The 21,047-nt window shown below is 37.3% G+C and overlaps 1 protein-coding gene across 4 annotated transcripts in view; it reads left to right on the top strand.

Annotated features, from left to right (window-relative positions):
- Window positions 1–21,047, top strand: part of LMBR1 (limb development membrane protein 1) — a 72,382-nt gene that overhangs the window by 14,809 nt on the left and 36,526 nt on the right. For 2 of the 4 annotated variants that reach the window (XM_075082368.1, XM_075082369.1), the window contains exons 2-5: window positions 1,084–1,156; window positions 3,499–3,538; window positions 5,905–6,044; window positions 12,370–12,473. The exons of 1 other annotated variant lie outside the window; for it this stretch is intronic. In XM_075082368.1, the coding sequence (XP_074938469.1) occupies window positions 1,084–1,156; window positions 3,499–3,538; window positions 5,905–6,044; window positions 12,370–12,473 (357 nt within the window). The remainder of the gene's footprint in view (window positions 1–1,083; window positions 1,157–3,498; window positions 3,539–5,904; window positions 6,045–12,369; window positions 12,474–21,047) is intronic. One more of the 4 variants, XM_075082370.1, reaches the window with a different exon arrangement.

Raw genomic sequence — 21,047 nt, 5'->3', positions numbered from 1 at the left:
ACAGTTGGGGCTACTTCAAGTACCTTCTCAGCCTGTGGTGTGTAGGTAATCTGTTTCCTGCAAGTTAATAAAAAGCAACATGCACTGTTCGCTGACTGCACACGTACTTGTGAAGGCTAAGGGCCACAGCATCACGGAATGGCATGCTTTGTTCTTGTTTTGTTTCTGACTCATGTTTTTAATAGGTATCAACAACCAAGGTTAAGGAAGCAGTATTGAGCACGTCATTCAGAAGTAAATAATGTTATGGTTTTGTTTTTTTCTTTTTTCTTTTTGTTTCCCACAAAAGCTTGGAGGGTTAAAACTGTCTTGCTGTTTGTTTCCTTTCCTCCAAGATTCCCAACATGTTTGTAGGTGTTTTGGTCTTGCCTTACTGTATAGAAATTCTAGTGCTAAATCTTAGAAACAACTTGATGCAAGTCATGCTGGGATCAAGGAACATCTGACCTAAATAAGCTGCATACCTTACAAGGAGGGAAATTGTGCCCTTGGCTTCTGACTGTGAAGGAAATGTTGTGTTTGATTAGCTCACACTTGGACATCCACTGTAGGCAGATGAGTCTCTCCTGTGTGTATTGTTGCCTGGAATTTGCTTGATTTGAGGTGTGATGGAAATAGTAAGCAACTGCTTTCTTTCCATGTATGTTGATAGCTTACTCCAAAACAGATCTTTAAGAGCCCTTTGTATAAAATACAGTTACCTGTAGGTTACATGTGAAAGGGATACAAAGTGTGATAACTTTTACAACTGAAGTGGATTCAAACTTTAAAAACCAAGCCACCCTACCCACCCCTCCCCCAAACAAACAAAGAATCACATTGTGTAAATAAGGCTTTTTTTCTGAATTTTAGAGTAAAACTTGCTGGCCAAGTAATTGATTCAATGCCTGTTACTCTAATTAAACTTTTCTTATTGGTTTAACTGTCTATTAATAAGATATAAAACAGGACAGTTTGACGTTTACAAAGAATACACTTTTGATCTGAATTCAGTTTTAAATTGTTGATACTGGATTTCCTGTTTATTCTTATTATAATAGAGGCATTTCTTCACAACCTAATAAATGCAATATTTTTTTCCAGATCTGTTTTCTCCTATTTGCTGTTCTCTACATAGTTTCCTACTTCATAATCACAAGATACAAAAGGAAAGCAGGTAAGCATAGACTTTTTAATATATTAAAAATATATTTTTTTCTTTCTCCACAAAGGAAGCAGAAGAACTAGATGTCTGATCAAAAGTGTTTCTCAGGCTGCTGGTCTGTGGCAGCCTGGACTGCTCTGATTGTATATGCTGCTGTGTTGTCCTCTCTCTGCACCCTTTGTCCCTGAGCCAGGAGTTTCCATCCCTTCCCTTGTGCCCCCTCTGGCACGTCTCAGACCTGTCAACGTGCCTTCTAATATCACTAAATGAGGGAAGGGAGTGCACTGAAGCGTCTCGGAAAAGGATCTGTGAGTGCTGTCGCTGGCACTCTGAGTGAGAGTGGGTGGCTGTCAGGGAGGAGCTGTGGATGGCCACAATCAGTTGTTCTGCTGTGGCAGCCTGAATTTTACCTGTTTTGAGAGGGAAGAAGGGGGAGAATTTCAAGTAGTCGCTTCTGCCTCCCTTGCCTTTAGCTCCTGCTGTTCTCCTTTCATGTCAGCTTTTCCAGAATAAGTATTTTCCAGCTGTGTTCTAGCACCAAAATCAAGTGCAAAGCTTTACCTGGTAAAATTAAAAGGTTGCTGGTAATATGGAAGGGAAGTAGTGGATTTCTTCTAAAAATTCTGCTTTGCTCAGGTACAGTTATTTTAGTGTTCTTAACCTGTTCATTATGGTCTCGGCACTGGAGTCTTATTTCTTTAGATAATCCTGTATTTTTTTTCTTTTCGAAACATTGTCTGTCTGAAACTAGTCTGTAGGGACCCCTGTCATTTTTGTCTATATTTCTTCTAAAGACAAATAGCATAAAAATCTGTATAAAATGACAAAATCTTTGACTCTTAGCAGCTTATCTGGGACCTTGGTGCTTGGTAATAGTCACACTGGAGAAGAATTCTTATGCATCATGATCTTGGCACTTTGAACTTTGACGGAGACTGTTTATTGAGCTGTAGTGACCTCTGTTACGATAAAATTGCCTTTGTAGATAGATTCATGTTTAAAAAGTTAAACTCTTCAAGAAATTTAATACCTTTTTAAAAAAAGTGCACTTCTTTAATCATAGAGAATAGTTAAAGAAGTGAGTAAGAGGGTTGCTGTCTTCTGATCCTGATATGTATTTTGGATACCTTTTTGGCAGTTAATCTCATCAGCTAGTGAGAGGAACTGCTCTGCAGCTGTCCTGACTTTCTGAAAGCTTTGTGAGTATTTAGTTAGGCGAACTTTGTAGCCTGCTAGGATCTTCCCGATAACGTTTGAACAGTCAGCACTTCTGGAATTCTTTCAGGACAAATTGTTTGCTTTTTCTACAACAAGCTCTGTAGCCAAAATGATTCATAAGAGACCTTGACTGAGTCTCTCAGAACACCATGAGATTCCCATCACAAAACCAGAAACAATAACCCAATGTACTTTCACAGAAGAATTTCAAAATAGCATGATGTTAGTGGCTACATGTTTATTTCAAGTGTGTGCGTGACTGAAGAACTTGAAACACCTGGCTTTATTCTTAGATTTTAGAATAAATTTAAACTGTCTCATGGAAAACCTGGGAGACTTAAGAAAGCTGACTCGAAAATTATTTCACGTGCAGAAATGCATACGTTTGTGTACAGACATGCGTAGAGAAGAATATAAAGAATAAATGAAGGATATATTAGTGATTGACCTCTGAGTTAAATGTTGGTAATACTTCAAGAAGTTGGAATATTAATTGAGGAATAAGTGAACAAAAATGGTCTAAAATGTGAAATACCAGAAGAGAAGCCATGGTGTCTTAAATCCAAAACAAACAGCAAGAACAACAACTACTCTTCTTCCCTGTTACCTAAATCCCCGGGGAGGGGCAGGGATGAGTAAGGGGAAGCCACTATGTGGTCACCACTGATGTTCTAAGTATGCTTTCTTGTTTTAAAAATACATGAATACTGAAAATAAAAAATCTGTTTAGGGATTTATAGCAGTATTTAGTATGGACCCTAAGACTTTCCTGTAGCTTGCCTGTTCTCTGTAGTTTCAGAGTTGCTCAAAGGGGCAGTTCTTAGCAGCAGCCATGGTAGTAGTAGTCTGAAAGCTTGATTGCTGTAGAGCCCTCTGGAACATGTTTCCTAGAAGTTTTGATCTGCTTATTTAAATAAAGCTAAATAACTTACTAGTTCTATTGATTGAAAAGAGTTTAAGACTAGCAAAAATTTTTCATTTTTGATAGGAATGTTCTTAAAATGTTGATGCTAATAAATTCTTCTAGTAATTATAAATTTTAATTGTAATTTAAAATTTTTCCTATGTTATATACATTTCATCCTGAGGAGAGATGACAAAGTATTGAATATAACCTGCTGTAATTTAATTTTCAGATGAGCAAGAGGATGAAGATGCCATCGTTAACAGAATATCGTATGTATAGCTCTCTTGCAGAACTTCTTTCTGAATATTTTGTTATGATAAGAATCTTGTATGCTTCCAAATATAGAACAGATCATTTTAAATGTGACAGCAAACAGATTGCTAGAGGGAAGAGGAAAAAGGTTTGAGTATTATGAAAGGCATGACAAGAGGCGAGGCAGTTTGGGCTAGGGTTTTTTTGACCTGTGGTTTTCCCAGTAGGCATGGAGCTGGCCAGAATGTTGCACAAGGACCTGGTGCAAGAGTTGGAATTCAGTGCAAGACCTGCACCTAAGTTTAGGTCTCTAAAATGTAGGTGTTTATAAGGGAGGTAGGTGCTTAAGTGCCCACTGCAGTAGATGGAAGCCCTGTTGAGGGAGGCAATGGATCCTAGAAAGGACATTAATTCACCCTGAAGTAGACATCTGCATTTGATCATCTTAAAGAATAACAAACGAAAGACAAACACTTGCTAGACCTGCTGGTCTGCCAGCAACTCTCTCCTGTTTCTGTTCCTTTGTAAAGCTAGATATTAATCTCTTCTATTTAAATACATCTGAAGATTTACAGAACATCTGTGTGCTGTGGCTGCCCTCTCCGTTCTGTGACTTCCTGAACTATGTGGACTTGCTACTTGCTTATTACAATGTTCTTAGCTCTTCCATGGTGGTACTGTCATCCTCTTGGAAGGAAAGCACATTGAGTCTTTCATTGATTCGTCTTGTACCCTGGGAGAGCGCTGAGTACATTGTAAGTACTTTTAGTTGTGCATTTGTGGCAAGGTTGAAAGAAGTACAAAGGTGCTGTAACTCTTAGGTGAGCTTCTCCCAGTAGTGTCTGATACGAATATTTTTTATGAATTTGAAATGCTTATTTGCCACAAGGTCTACTTCAGATCTAGAGAGAGAAAAATACATACTTTTAAATGCTATGAAACTTTTTCCTCTCAAGTAGAGGAGCGTCTCTCCTGTGCTTTTAAGACTACAGCGAAAGTATTTCTAACAATGAAGGCTCAACTAGATTGAATTATTTTCATAGCAGCTGCAGTCTTAGCCTGGTTCTGAATTTTTCAACATTCAAAAAGTAAAATTTGCCTTGTTAACTGTTATTCACCTGCATCTATTTTCAAGTTTAGCTCTAAAATACAACAAATATAAATTGTAAATACTGTGTTCTTCACGTGAAAAGTGTAAGGCAAAATTAGCACTTCCATCAGAGTAATAGCCTTTCGTTAATAGTGTTATAAATATAAAATGCTTCCTGTTCTTTCAGCCTAAGCTTTCTTCTTCCTTAAGTGTGCATCTTATTTTCCAAAAAGCAATAACTGTCAAACATATGCAGATTGATTTTTTTTTTTTCTCTTTGCATAGCATAATTGTCAGGACTTAAGAGGGGGGGCAGAAAAAGCCAGACTGCTGTAGCACTTTGAAAGGCTCTAGTGTGTTAGGTTTCACAATTCTGGCTTAGAATACTTAGATCCGTAAATAAAAGAAAAAAATGCCTCAGAAACAAATACTCAGAAACCCTGACTTTAAGTATTGTGTGAATGATGAATTGATTTGTAGACTGTTAAGGAGAAGTAAGATCTCTAAGCAATTTACTGACATTCCTGTTGTAGGAATTGTTTATCTTTTTTGTCATGGGATTTTGACTATTATTTCTATTTTCATTCTAGCATTGGGTTGGTTCTCTAAGAATGTTTTTGTTGGTCTCATTCTTGTTTTAAGAACACAGTTCTTTTTAATGCCACAGGATGGCATTTGATATAAGTTTTATTTGGCATCTGAAAAGAATAAGCTTGAATATTTTAATTAATTCTGACAATTTCTCTGTATTGACTTTACAACTATCAGAAAACCGCAAGCTATGAGATGGTACTTGAATAACTACTTTGTTAAAGAAAAACAATATTTTTTCAGTTTAGTGTTAAAATATTTGTTTATGTATGATTATACTCACTTTTTAGACATTAAAAAGCTGTTCTTTTAAAATTTGTCGTAAGAATAGAGAAATAGAAATTACTTTCATTCTGAGTGTGTATGTAGGAAATGAAAACTAAAATAGACTTAAGAAAAGGTATTCCATGAACTCCAATAATGTATCCTGTATATGACATTGGAATTGGATGCATGCAAGTCCCAAGAGAATAATTGTGGTAGTTGGTAAAACCTAATTATTTTTCCTGGATTCTGTAAAGTACTTGGTATTTGAAATTATCTTTTTGGAAGTGAATTACTGTGGAAAACAGTTTCTCCTGCCCCTTTACAATGTAAGAATGCGTTGACTTCAGACACTGATTAATAGGTAGGCTAACTACTTTTTTTTCCCCTGTTCAGAGCATGTTGGTGGTAACAGTGGTACATTTCTTTAAATTTCAGGCTGTTCTTGAGCACCTTCACTCTAGCAGTTTCAGCTGGTGCAGTCCTGCTTCTGCCTTTCTCAATAATCAGCAATGAGATCCTGCTTTCTTTTCCACAAAACTACTATATTCAGTGGTTAAATGGCTCACTAATTCATGGTTAGTACTCAGCATAATATAATTAAAATGGATGTCTTAATTATGTGCACAGATATGTTCTTATTTTCAAACTAATAACTCCATTTTCATTTAAGATGCTAATCAAATTGTTAATATGTTATTGGCTAGTAGTTGTTTCTGCTGTGCGATACATCACAAAAGTCTGTCTTAACTGTTCTGTTGGGTTTTTTAAATAATTATGCAGACTTGATGGAATTAAACCAAATTCATGGCTTTGAATATTAATGTAGAATAATGTAGAATACTAGAATCTAACTTGAAAACTCACTGTTCAAACTTCTTCCTCATGCGGTAATGCAAGATTCATAAGCCTATCTGTTTATGATGGTACATATAAACTTATTCTCAAAATTGAATTGTTTTAAGAAGCTTGCTAGCTATGAGCAGTTGGGATTAGGTAGTTCAACTGTTAGTAATTTATTTGTAAACAAGGAGAATTATAGAATATAAATGTATTGAGTGCGGTAAAGAGGCACAACAAAAGTGAACTATTTCAAGGAAAACAAGATGTAATAAAAGGATGTTGCTTGTACTTACAGCAATGATGCATTGATGTCTGACAGAATCACTTTTGCATCCTTTCCAATGTTAATGTGCTTACGACCATGACATGCATAATAGATACTAATATTTGAAAATAATTTGGATACTTCTTTGTCTCTTAAGGAAATAACTGGTGCAAACAAGGCATTCTGTAGTAGATTTGTCTGGAGAAAGAAGATAGTACCTTTGCTATGTGGAACTATTTAATCTAGAACAAATAATTTACAAGTTAACTGTGCTGTCCTTTTTCTGCTCTTGTGAAGAGGTAGTAACGGGGCTTTGGAAGATTTTTCTCTGAAAAATGGATTATTTTTGCTAAATGTCTAATAATACAGCAAATTCATTAATTCCAGATCCAAATTTTTTTTTACAACAGATTAAATGTGAATAGGTGAAGACAGGAAATAATGCATGTTGTCTGTTATATTTCTGAAACTAGATGAGCATATTTTGTTACCTGGACGGTAAAATGATTTTTTAAACTCTTGAATAAAGAGGAAAGCTGACTGTAGTGTGGTGGTCAATGACCCTGATGGTGGTGACAGAGTAGTTTAAGACCTGAGAGAAGTGAGGAAGGAAAATAGTAAAATTAAAGACATTAGATTTTAAGAGAGTAGACTTTGTCCTCTTCAGGAAATGTGTACGTGAGACCTAACCAGAGAATGCCCTGAAGTCAAAGGAAGCTGGGAGAGATGCTTGCTTTCAAGGATAACCTTCAAGCATTTTAATGTGAACCTCCGTGTGCAAGAAAATGAGCAGGTATCATAGGAGGTCAACTTGGCTTAATGGGGAACTCCTGAGCTCAAAACAAAAAAGGAGGTGTACAGAAGGTAGAAGCAGGGGTGCACTGCCCAGGAGGGGTGCACCTAAGTTAATATCCTGGTGTGAAATTAGGAAAGCCAGGGCACAGCTGGATTTGCAGCTGGTTTGTATAGAGCCAACTGCTGCTCTGAGGTATGCAGTGAGAGGCAACAAGCAATGTTTGCAGGAGATAAAGCAACAATTCTTCACAGGCATGGCTGAACACTGGAAAAGGTTGTCCAGAGAGACTGGGAGTTCTAAACTTTTGGAAGTTTTCCAGAACTCAGCTGGCTAAAGCCCTGAGTGACCTGATTGCACCTGCAGTTTAGATGTTTCAAGCAGCAGATCAGACTACATGACTTCAGAGATTCTTTCTAGTTGAGTTATTCTGTGATCTGTTTTGTCACACATCATGGGGGATTGCTAATTTGGTATGTCTTCTACTTGGAAGAAAAAAAAACCTCAGCTAATTCTCATTTTTCACATGGATTTAGCTGCTCAGATAGATTTATATTCTTTATTCCTGAACATGAAAAAAAATATATTTAATGGAAAATAATTCCTTCTGTGTCTGAACTAACTTTGGAAAAACTAAAATAAAATGTTTCAGAGTGAGGAAAATTATGTAATAACCAATTTAGAAATTTTTACTCTGTCAGAGTTGCTACACTATTTGAGAAAACTTGGGTTAAATAGAAATCTGCTGGAACAGTAGCTGTGACATAGAAAGGCCTTTGAATTTTCTGGTGACCGTCGTCTTCCGATTTTAATGTGATAGTCTTTTGAAAGTCCCACTTTATGCACGCACAATATAATTTGTATTTCATAAGTCCAATAGTAATAGCTAGCAAGAAAGTAAGTTCAGTATCTTGGTTATTTCCAAGTTTGACTGTGCATTGCAAAGCTTACGCTAGGGGTAGACATGACAGAACTAAACCAAGGTTTACCACGGTTGGTGTGAAGACTTCAGAAACATTTTGGATCAGACCATGGGCTTCTGTTACTGCAACTTGACAAAAATCAGCGTACTTTTATTTCAAAACGTTGCCTTGGGGAGGGGCTCCCTCTGGTGGTGTTCACTAGGTTTGCACAGTAGCTTTACACTGCTCTGTAAAAACCTATTCCATGTAGTGGCACACCTTTATGAGATTAGTTGTGAAATACCTGTAGAAGTTTTGAGAGCTGATAGTGCTATCAGAAGCACTCAAGATCAGAAAATGTTCATATTTCCATAACACTGTCTGGCATAGCCCTCGTGTATGGTTTGCTTACTGCTTTGCAAATGTTACCAAATGGGGAAAATTGTATTCCTTTAACACACTTTGGTTTTGCTAGATTTATTAGTTACAGATATAGTCTGAGGTACTTGGATGCAACATTAAAGGTTTTTGTACTGTAGGCTGTTGCATTAGTTGTGGCAGATGGAAAAACAGAAAACATGTGCCTCTGATTTTTGAAACTAGGCAGAAAGCCCATACCTGCATCCAGTATAAACACTCTTACCTAATGCGTGTTGAACTAAACCCAGAAATAGTTCTGACAGCTGGATGGTCACTTGTGCTGTTGTTGGGTACAACCACCAGGTGGGGGTACAATGTAATGAAACTACCATGAATAAGAAAGATGAAAAATTGCTCAGGGTCTAATCTGTTTGCCAAAGACTGAGGGATTTTTAATTTTTATGTTTTATTAACTTGTTTTATGGGGGATATTCTTAGGTGGCTATAAATGCAAAAGAAAAAAAACCACCAGTAGACTGTTAAAGCTTTTACATATGTTGATATCTGCAAGTCTCTCTCATGCAGTTTTGTGAGGCAGTCAGTGTAGTAGGAAATGGTTATTTTTCTGAGTCTATTTTAATTTGATTTCTGAACTATTAGATCAGGATAAGAAATACAGTAGGGGAAGAAGGCCCTGTATGTTCCTTACTTTGAGGAAAGTGTATATGTAGGTCAGCAGCAGTATGGCACTGTCCTTAGCTCTCACAGCTTTACACGCATATTGTAGCTCTGTAGTTCAATATTCTGTGAATGTGGTTCCTATCAGCTGCTAATGTGTAAACCTTTGGGTTTTAATATCTTAAAATTATCACCCGATATGTGCACCACTCTCCCCTCCTTTAAAATGCTCTGTACATACTATGTAGCTCCTAAGCACTGTTTCACATTGTAGATATACATGTAACAGAGCTGCTGAAATTAGGACAACCAGATATTCAGCTTTGCATCAGGTAACTGACCCCCACCCCAATGTAGTAGTATTTCTACTCTAACCCGGTTGTCTTCGTTTTCTAAAAAAAGGATAAAAAAAAGTACACAGACTGCTTGAGTTAATGCACCTCTAGTAAGGGCTGTTAATGACATTCTTGCTGACATTACTATGTGTAAATGTTCCTTGAATGGTAACAGGAGCTTCTTGGCTAAGCAAATTCAAAAGGAAAAATCCCCGTCTTTGTTAACTGGAGTTTAGCCACCTTTAGGCAGTCTGTTTTCTTTAGTAATTGAGTATTATATTTCACGCATCTTTTGGAATTTTCTTGGTTTGTTTTTCTGTAGCTTATTTGGCGAAGCTTGGTGCTTGTTGTCCTGTTGCTATCAGTTGCCGAATAAGTAGATATCTTGGCCCTCTGCCTCCTTCCTCCCACCCTGTTTTTACTTCTCTTCAAAATTTGATTTAATTTAAAGAAAAAAGGAAGAATATATGATGAAAGCCCTTTTTGTTTAAGGGTGTGTAGGTGAAGATAACTGCTAATTATCTTACATTTGGAACTAAACACAGGAATTTCTCAGTAATGAATTTCCCAGATATGCAGTAAATGTCTCTTTCCTTCCCTATTCTTTCCAAAATGGAAATTTCAAAGAAAAAAATTAACAAGCTGCATATGAGAAAGAAATAAACAAAGCTGTTGGTTCAAATTTTCTTATCATGGGGGATGTTCTTTTTTTGGGACTTCAGCTGATATAATATAGTCCTGCAGAATTGTGGAAATGTATGTGTTTTGGGGAGGGTGAGGGACTAAGCCTGTTCTCAACTACAAAATTAAAGCTTTGTTTTCAGGATGCAGAACATGTGACACTAGTTAAACCTGTTAGCCACCCTAGTACTAAATTGCAGATAAGCTCCTGCGTTTATAAAGAAGACACACCACATCCTGCGCAACTTTTGATAGGATGATGTTGGGTTCATGTTTATGCACCAGAAACTGGCTGTTCAGAAAGTGTTCCGCTTAGAAAATCTTAATAGAGCAGATAACTGATCCCCATTAAGGGTATCACTTCAGGTTGTTTTCTAAACCTTTTCCCTTCCTGCAGATGTCACATGTGTCTTACAGATGTTCTAATTTTAGTTAGTTGTTGATTTTTCACCTAGATCACAGAATGGTTGAGGTGGGAAGGGACCTCTGGAAATCGTCTAGTCTGACCCCCCAGCTCAAAGCGGGGTTAGTTAGAGAAGGCTGTGCAAGGCAGTGCCCGGTCAGGTTTTGAATATGTCGAGGGATGGAGATTACAAAAACTCTCTGGGCAGCCTGTTGCATTGTTTGACTGCACTGACAGTGGGAAGAGCTCTTTCTTGCATTTAAGTCAGTTTTGGTTGTTTTTTTGTTTGGTTTTTGTTTGTTTGTGCTCATTGCCTCTTCCTCATTCACTGGATACCACTGTGAAGAGTCTGACACTTCTCCTTTCCCCTTCCCCCATCAGATATTTATATACATTGATAAAGTGCTCTCTTCCAAGGCCAAACAGTTCCAGCTTTCATAGCCTCTGCTGTGTGACAGATGCTGCAGTCCATGAATCATCTTTGTGGTCCTTTGCTGGACTTGTTCCAGCATGGCCATGTCTGTCGTGTATGGAAGGGCCCACAACTGGATGCAGTGCTCCCAATGTGTGCCACCAGTTCTGAGCAGAGAGGAAGGATCGCTTCCCTCAACCTACTGGCAACACTTCTAGTGCAGCCCAGGATGCAGTTGGCCTTCTTTGTTGCAGGGGCACAGTGCTGGCTGTGTTCAGCTTGGAGTCCAACAGAATCTCTAAGGCCTTCCCTATGAAGCTGCTTTTGGAACAGCTGGTCCCCAGTGTGTGCTCTGCCCGCTTGCCCAGCCTGTTGAGGTTCATCTGAATGGCAGGCTGCTGTTCCTCCCTGTTCCGATTATCAGCAAACTTGCTGACAATGCACTCTCTCCCATCATCCAGGTCATTAATGAAGATGTAAAACCCAATATTGACCCCCTGGGATACACCCCTGGTGACTGGCTTCCAGCCTCACTTTGCACTGCTGGTCACAACCCTTTGAGCCTGGAAGCTCAGCCAATTTTCAGTGTACCTCAGAGTCCACTTACCTAGCCCATACTTAATTAGTCTGAGGAGGTTATGGGAGATGATGTTGAAAGCCTTACTAAAGTTGAGATAAACAACATCAACTGCTCTCTTGCCCACTGATCCTGTCATCTCATCGTGGAAGGCTGCTGTTGCTGTAACCATGGTGTCTTCTTCTAATTTGGAGGTGATGATGGCATTTGTGTATTGCTGATGTTAAAATCTGTGATTTGTCTAAGTTTCTCTTAAGGAAAAAATATGGGAGGAAGTGAGTACACAGAACTGAGTTTTGTGAGATTCACTGATGGTAGTAAAATACTTCTGTCCTGAAAATTTCTGAACAGCTATCTAAAGAGCCTTAAGTGTGGATATTGTGAAAATAGTTCACCTAAGTTTGCAGTCTGTCTTCCAAGATTTCAGACAGTTGCTGTTAAGCTGGTATCCAGTCTTTATTTGAAGATCGTTACACAGAGAGATGTGGGTATTTTTCAGCAATGACCTGTAAAGAACTATGTATCCATAAAAACCTGACTTCTGTTAGCTCTTGTTTGTATACTACATTGTTACATCTAATGGAGGAAAACATAACATCTTTAACTTTTAAAGCTGAGAAATTTATAATGCAAACTTTTTCTTGTCTGTTGCAGGTTTATGGAATCTTGCTTCTCTTTTTTCAAATTTATGTTTGTTTGTGTTGATGCCCTTTGCCTTTTTCTTCCTGGAGTCGGAAGGATTTGCTGGCTTAAAAAAGGTAGGAAAATAATGTTAAATACAGGGTAATTACAGTATATATTCCATTTTGAGCCCTTCTTTCTGCTGAAACTGAAATTACAAATTTAGGAGGATTTTGCACTGGGATGTGTATGCTTATGTGAATGTTTATGTATGGATGTGCACTCTTCCACAAGCAGGTGAAGCGAGAGTACAGTGTGGCTGTGAGTAAGCTTAAGGAGGGGAAAAAAGTTCTTGAAAAGCCATGTATACTGAGATCAAGAAAGTTAGTTGTCTTTTTTGTTTTAATAATGAAATCTTTTAATTGACATTGTATTTTTTTGAAAATTATTTTGTTGGGATGCTAAAAGAGGAGCAGGTTCAATAAATACACTGGAAATAAAGTGACAAGGGAAAGAAGTACAGGCTTCTAACTAATGGGAAGGGTGATTAAATAACAGATGACACAGAGAAAACAAGCTTGATTTGTGAATTTTAAAGATCACAAACATCCTGAAAAAGGTTCAGGTGAGGTCAGTATTAACAGTAATATGTTAAGAAAACTGTCTTAAATGGGTAAAGAAAAACTAAAAAAATTCGATGTATTTGAATATATTCAAGTTGAGACGGCTGAATGTTTCAGTGAAGCATGGAATTTGACAAAGCAATTTCTGAACAATAAGGTAACTATTATATTAATATGTGAACTAGAGAAATATAATGAAAATACTATAATGGGAAGCAGAGCAAAAGGAATTTCAAATCATAAATATCAAATTAAACTGGAATGACTGTCTGGGGACCAATTGTAGCACGTTTTCATTAATCTTTATCATCCAAATGATTACACTTTTGTTTTAATGATACTACACTTGAGGGAATTCTACACTCTTTGGATGACAGTTATTAGAAAGCAAAGGATCTTGAAAAATGGTCTGAAATCAGGAAAATGAAATGCATTAGAGATGGATGCAAAAGACTATGAGTCATTGGCAGATCGCATGTAACATAAATCAGCAAAGGGATGGTTGTGGTGGGAAGGAAAACATAATTCCTGGTTGCGTTGACAGGAGCGTGGCATGGAGGCAGTGAAGTTGCCAGTTTTTGTTCTTGGTGGAATTGGGGAAAATTCAACTGAAGTACTGCATCCAATCTGGGATTTTAGGGTTTGTATAGACACTTAAGAGAGAAAATAAGACACTTAAAGTACAGCATAAAGGAAAATTTTATTTCAGCGGGAATAATGTGAAGAAACAGATTTTTATTCTATAGCTGAAGCTACCAGGAGATTACATAGACTGAGCATTATGGCTGTGTCAGAAAGGATGTGCGTGACCCAACCGAGATGGATTGTAAATACTGGTGTGGTGTAGCCTGCTCTGAGCTTGTTGATGCTAGAGCAGCATTATTTTGTATCGACTGAACTGTGGATATATCCACAGTTATTACTTCAGTTACAAGTTTGGATGACCAAGCTAATGAGTTCAACTTCAGTGGAGTCTGGTGATGGCCTAAGTATAGTCCATGCTACTCTGTTTAACTCCACTTATCCAACTGGGCTAGAAAACACTCTGTCCTTCACTTCAGGTATCTACAGATCTGAAAACTTTCAGCAACTCAGTTTGTCAGTTCGGTTTTCAGGTGGAGGCCACCCCGTTTTCCTTTTGACTCCAAGTATCTAGCCACAGCTAATGTATATCTTTTCTTCTGAAAAAGAAATGTTAACTGATTTTAATGGGATTTGTCTTCTGCAGTCCAGCCAAAACCAAGGATTCTCTTCATTAGAGCACCATGTATGGTACTGCTGCTGTGTCCTCTTGTAGACTTCTGTTGGCTGCAACAGACACTGTGTTAAAGTTGCACTTTACATAAAAGTTAAATAGTTACACTAACTTTTAAACTTATGATACTGGTTATCAATAAATACCATTCAAGATAAATAGGATCACCGTTGCATGTTTACAGTTGGAAGCATTTGTAACTCCGGATGAGACAGCCATAATTTGTTTCCAGATGTCAGGAAAAAGACTACTGGTGCTTTAGAGTAGTTCTGCTTCTTCATGACAGTAGATGAGATCAGATTTTAGTATCAAAACCCACCTATTGGAGGGGAACAACACACCCAATTTTTGGGATGTTTTGTTACTTTAACTTCTGGATGTTTTTGGTATGTCCCAGAAGCCAAATGTAATTCCGAGTACAGGTACTCAAGGCCTTTGTCCAATGTCTGTTCTACCTGGCTGCTCTATTTAAAAGTATCCAAAATAGTTCCAAATATCCAAAATGTAGGCATATACAGAATTGTTTTACTAGCTTTGAGTGAGCCCTAAAGCTGTTGGTGAAGATGTAGGGATTGTAGTCCGTTTTTATATGAACATACCTTGTCTTTGGTTGCTTTTCTTAGAAAGTAAGTGACAAATGACACTTTTGGACTAAGCTGATAGTTAAAATTGAGTGTGCTGTTCTGTTCAAATTGTGATGCAAATAAATGATTCGGCTTGCAATCAATACTACATATATACAAATATACACATATAAAAGAATTCTATCACATAATAGGGTGATTGGAATCTGGGAAAATTGAGCCTTAACTGAACTCAGGATTACATGTAAGCTGAAGTTTTAGAATCTGTAAAGGGAACTTCCCATCTTTACTTCCCTTAGATTTCATCACATTTCTCTGAAAAGAGACAAGCAGATTTTGAGACTATGAACACCTTGTAGAATTCTGGTACTTAAAAAAAATTATTTCGGTTTTGGTTATAGTCCTGCAAGTTAAAAAAAAAAAAGTCATACTTTGTCATTCATCACATCAGACTCATGGGCCAGAGGGATAAAACATAATTCAAGTGCTATTACTGTTATCTGGCAAAATCAGATTTTAGTGATCTCAATTTAAAAGAACATTTCATACACTTGGCAAAACTTGCAGCATTTAAGAGAAGAGCGATCTACTGTGAACTTAAAGACATTCAGTAAGGAGGTTTGGCACAGGATATGTAATCTTTAATCTTTCAGCTGGGAGTTGGATACAAGGAGTGGGGAAAGCAGTTGATTCTTGAAATCCAGCTCAGCTCAAAACTTGGATAAAAAGACTGTTCCAGTGGATGCTTTTATGCAGGTCATCTTGAATTTGTCATAGAATTATCTTCATTATAATTGATAGGTCACTTAAGATCTAGGTGTGCACAGTCAATATATCTATTTGAAGGTGTTCATGTAAGAAATACTTGTTGGATTTTAATAGAAGTTCTGAAAATTAATGATTAAAAGAGGCTTAGTTCTGAAATCGAATGGATTTTTAGATTTTTAATGGATTTTTTTGTTCAGCTTAAATTACAACAGTAACGTTAGTCATTATCATGTATGGGTCAAACCCCCAAAGTTTTTAGCCTTCTGTTTGAGCGTTTATCATACATTATGCTTTAAAAGTTGTTTTTATCTATGCACTGCAATGTGAACTTCTTGCAAGCTATGATATTTCAGGTAGCTCATAGGTTACTATTACGAGCTTTGTGTAACTTCTCTTTCAGTGTTCTTGTAAGGAAGTATTGCCCCCTTAACTGTTTAAGTTTCATGAATCAGAATGGGTTTGATTAACTATCTTCCAATTTACTATGGCTTTTTTTCTTCATTGCTAGTATACTTTCTAAATGGCACATGGCCCCTCTTATAGACTCTTTTCGATTCCCCAGGGCAACAGTTAAAAACAACCAAGGACTTGCATATTGTGCAGAGGAGAGAAATACGGAAATTAGGCACTCACCATGGACGGATGCAGTGTTGTACTGAGAATCAAACTGATTCTCTGCCTAGTTTTTAATTAAAACCACTATGTTAATTCAAAAAGGGAATTTTGGGCCTAAGGGGGTTGACCATGCCCTTTTAAAGAGCTTAAGTGCTCTTCCTTGCTATAGTTTTATTTCCATTTAATGGCAGTTGCAGAATTCTGTTATCAGGAAAATAATTATAAATGCAATATTGGAGGAGCATTATACATGTATGTGCATATGCATATCTTTGAGTATATATGTGTATATGTATCTACACACACATATATTTTCATGCACATGTGTGAATTAGGTTTTTCGAGTCTATTGAAGTAGTTGGAGATCATTGTGCTTTATTACACCTTAGCCAGTGCTATTAAGTGAGCTATTGGAGTACCTGAAGTAACTTTAATCTCCTGCATTGGTATTAAAAACTCTTTCATATCTTTCTGTATTCTTCTTGTGTTCCTTTGTGGAGTCTTGTTTATTTATTATTTATTTCTTGTTTAGACACTCTTTCAGTTCTTTGTCACTGGCCTTCCCAAATTCTGTAGTACACTTATGAAACAAAGGTGTCAACCATGTTTCTTAGTGTCAGAGTTAACCTCATTCTTTATTATTCTCTCCAAAAAAAGGAAAATCGTGGTATTTGCAGTTGAACATCTGTAGTTCACAGTGCCTGTGTTTCCTTGTGTGGTAACAGACTGCACAGAAATTACATGTGCACTGCTGTGTGAAGGAGGCAAGCGTTTCTGAGGAGATAATTGCTATACCTTTTCTTGACCTTTAAAATATGCTTTCTCTTGTTGTAACTTCAACTGAAATTTGTTTTTGTTTGAAGTTGACAAAGATAAAGATGTTTAGGAGTAATTTCCTTGTAAGAAAATACAAATAGTGCAATTTACCACTGTGAGAAACTGGAATAACTGGGTATTGCATAATCGCAAGCGTAGAGTTTTAAAAAGGCTTTATGAAGTATTTTACCTTAATACTGATCTTTGAACTTAAAGTCATGGCATGAAGTTTAACATGAGCGACAGCAACATCCTGACCAATTATCCAAATTATCCAGACATCCCAAAATGTTCAGAACACAACACACAGAGTCTGTGGATTAAGAGGTTAATTCCTGGAACATCAAAAGAAGTGCATGATAATAAAAACAAATAGTACAAAAATTTGAGGTAACTTCCTTGCTTAATTAATTAGGTAGACCAGGTGGAAGCGAAGAGGCCAGAGCTGGTGCTCAGAATGTCTATAAAGCCGAGCAACATGACAGCACAATGGAGGAGGAACAAAGATTTTTTTAATATACTTCTATCCTGTGTCACAGTTTGAAATTGTCCTGGTTTATGTCCCTTTTGGCAAACTTACATAAAAGTGACCCTGTACTGTATTTTATGACCAGATGACTTTTTTTCCCAGTGGCTAATTTGTATCAGACCCCCATCTTAAGGAGACACAGAAATGAGTAGGAAGTCCAAGCCGGTTTGTCTCAGTGAGCTTTCATTGCATGCTTTCATTATTTTTGCTCGTTTTTGCCACTGATCATCCATAAATTGTTGGAAATGAGTGATTAAGGAAGTGCTGCTTAGTGTTAGTGGCACATGCACATTCTTGGTATGTTTTTTGTGGGTGAGAGGAAATCGCGTACTGCACAAACAAAAAGGAAAACTCCTGCTGAGAACCTTTCAAGGGAATTTAACTTGCATAATGTTTTGATCTTGGTGTTTATTACAGAAAATAAGAGTAATATTTCACCAGCTATTGTTATGTGTCAGCTAGTCTCTCCATCTGCTTGCCTTTCCTTGATACCTCTTCCTGAATTCTCATTCAGTTTATTTTAATAAAAACACTACTTAAAAATGTAGCAGTTTATTCATATGCTTAAGGCAGGTGAGATGGGCCAGCGTTCCGAACAGCTTATTGCGTAGTGCGTGCTACTGTATAAAGATTCGGCTGTCATGACTGCAAAGTCCTGCCTGTGTTAGCAGTTGCAGCTTAGCCCACGCAAGTGAAAAGTGGTGTGTAGCTTCCCTTCCAAGTAGTGGTTTCTGCTGTTAAAGGCAGATTTCTTCCCTTCCCCTCTCTCATTGGAGCATGGCTTTTAAAATTGTGCTTTGTAAATGAAATTACTTACTTGGGGAGGGAGTAAAAAGTTGAAGCTTTTACAAAAATAGTTACTAGCATTTTTTGCAACTGCCTTCTTTTGCTGTAAAGGTAAGTTGCTGTTAACTTGCTGAGCAGCCACAGTGCGTACATCTTCCATCACCTCAATATTTGAGTTGATGTGATATACTCTATATTTGTCAATAGCAATGACTTTTCCTAGTCACGTTACTACATAGTAAGACTGAACTAAGCTCAAGTTTCTAATGTGCTGTGTTGCAGTCCGTTGTATTTTCAAACTCTAGGTAACTAAACATAGTACTAAACATACATGAAAATTAAAGCTGCAGCTTCTTCCTCTCTTGGTGGATATGGAATTTCTAACTTCTGTATTTTTGCATGTAGAAAAGCTGTACTCCCCAGTCTTGCTGTGTACTAACAGAACTCTGGTGCAATTATAGGCATAGAGCACTGTAAAATGCATTTCCAATATGTGATGAAGCCAATGTAGGGAGTATGTTGAAAGTTAATTTTGAAGTATTTACTTTTAGAAAATCTTCCTAATCTCAAGCAGTATTCCATGGAAAGCAATTGTTCCTATAACACAAAATACTGGGGAAAGTGGCTTGGAAATTCTTTCTAATCTAAGATTATCTCTAATTAAAGCCAGTCAATTTCCTAAATTTGCCTTGATTTTTCTGTAGAAGTGATTTGGAGAGTGCAAGAGTCTTCAGCCTTGTTTGGAAACAGCACTTGACTTTGTTTTGTGCCTGCATGTACTTCCGACTGCAGTACCCACGGGCCACTATGTGTAAGGGCTCACCAAATAGTCCTGATGTAGCCTGTAAACAGGGCATGTTTATTTGGCATTTAAGCTCATGTTTTGTCTATAAAATCATTCAGCATGAACTGAGACTTTAGTGCTCTGATCTCCATGAAATGTTTACTAGTATGCAACTGAATTACTGTGCATTATATTACAACTCATTTACTCATTCCATTAGTAATACCAGAGACAAAAGTTGTTTAATCAGTCACATCAGAGGCAGCTGTTTGGTTTTGTATTTTGGACATAAGCTAACATCTTAATCCGACTTCATATCTGAACTTCTTTAAACTGGAGTCGCTTAAAATGACACCACTTAAAATTCATTACTGTGTTTAGAAGCAGATCTTGGTTATTCTGGGATTCTGATTTGGCAAGTAGCTTGATCAGGGTTGTTCCTCCTCTCTGTTAAAATAAAAGCATACAAACCCATAACATAATCTGCAAGGTGGGTAGTTAAAGGACTACCTTTAATGGTAAGTCTTGCATTAAGAATGGTACGTATCTTGACCCTTTGTATGCTTCCTGCTTCCGCTGAAGTCTCAGAAGTGGCATGTACAAAGCTAAATGCAGAGAGTGTTCATAATTTGTGGTGTAGGGGAGAGGCACATCTAATACTAAATTTGAGAAGAGCTTATAAAATGGCAGGAAATGGAAGATGAGAAGGTTTAGCATACTTGTTAGCATGTCACATTGACAAGTGCCTATCCTAAACTCTGAAAACATGTTAAAATTATAGCTTTATACTACCAGGCCCTTTATTTGCAGTTCTGCAGAGGGGAAAAAAAATTCTTACCCTTACAGCTCTATTTCAACAAACTAGTCTGAAAAGAGTTATGTGAGCTATATGGCCTGCTGTTGAGGACCTGTGATTGGAATATGTAACTGTGCTGGAAACTAGTATGAGATGAAAATACTTTTGACTGTAAAAGTATTGCAGGGATGTCTGTTTTCCTGTCCTTTCACAATGACTGTAAAACAAGTTAATTGACAGTAAGAACATGGAAATTACTACAAGTAGGTAAAAAAGAGGCTGGGAATGTTGGTTGTATTAATGCCTGTATTATGAAGCCTAGACTTCAGCATGCATAACTTTTTTCTTTCTGGTGTCTGTATTTAGACATTTAGGAACAAAGCCTGTGCAGGACAGGTGAATAACACCCATGTATTCTTCAGCTTAGGGCCGCGTCACGTTTCAGTGAGACCAAGACAGAAAGATATTCAAGAGTCAGTGGCTAGGAGAGAGAAACTTGTGACTGAGGAATAATGGCTTAATGTGAATTTGTGTTCAAAATCAAAAACATCTTATAAGGTTTTATAAGACCTCTTGCTTAAGTCAGTTGGGGACATTACATACAAAATCTGTCCTTTCTGTTTTACCATAAGGAGATCTATGGTTTGTTGAACACATGTAGCAGTTCTGTATCTGGGGACAGCTGAGGGGGAAATAAGTGCATGTCGGTTGTTGCACACATTGGATCAAGATGTGATGAGATGTGATCTGTGCTCCGTTTCATTGAAGTAGTTAAATGTCAGTTGGTTGCTTCCATAAATTAGAATGTACTTCTGTTAAAGAGGCCTTAGTAAAAGTTACAAAAAAATTATAGGCTAACAGGAGATAAGCTAATGGTATAGTTTATTCGGCATAGCTTTTCTACGCTACCTGCCTCGCTGCGACTCCATTAGCTCAGCAATGATTCAGGCTTTCTGCAGTAGTTTATGGGGTTGGGATTATAATTACTTTTTTTTGAGCAACTCTTTAATGTAGATAGAAAAGCAAAATGTGTCAGTGTTCTTCAACATTATCATGTATTTGACCTATGGGAATTAGTAGAGTAACAAGATGAGACAAAAATTGTTGGTAATACTGGGGTAAAAATACTGTGCAAAGAAAATCCCAAACATGCTT

This window comes from Phalacrocorax aristotelis, chromosome 2, assembly GCF_949628215.1.
Source record: "Phalacrocorax aristotelis chromosome 2, bGulAri2.1, whole genome shotgun sequence".
NCBI classification, from domain to species: domain Eukaryota; kingdom Metazoa; phylum Chordata; class Aves; order Suliformes; family Phalacrocoracidae; genus Phalacrocorax; species Phalacrocorax aristotelis.
Note: the sequence above shows the minus strand (reverse complement) of the source record. Positions and strands in the feature narration are given on the sequence as shown.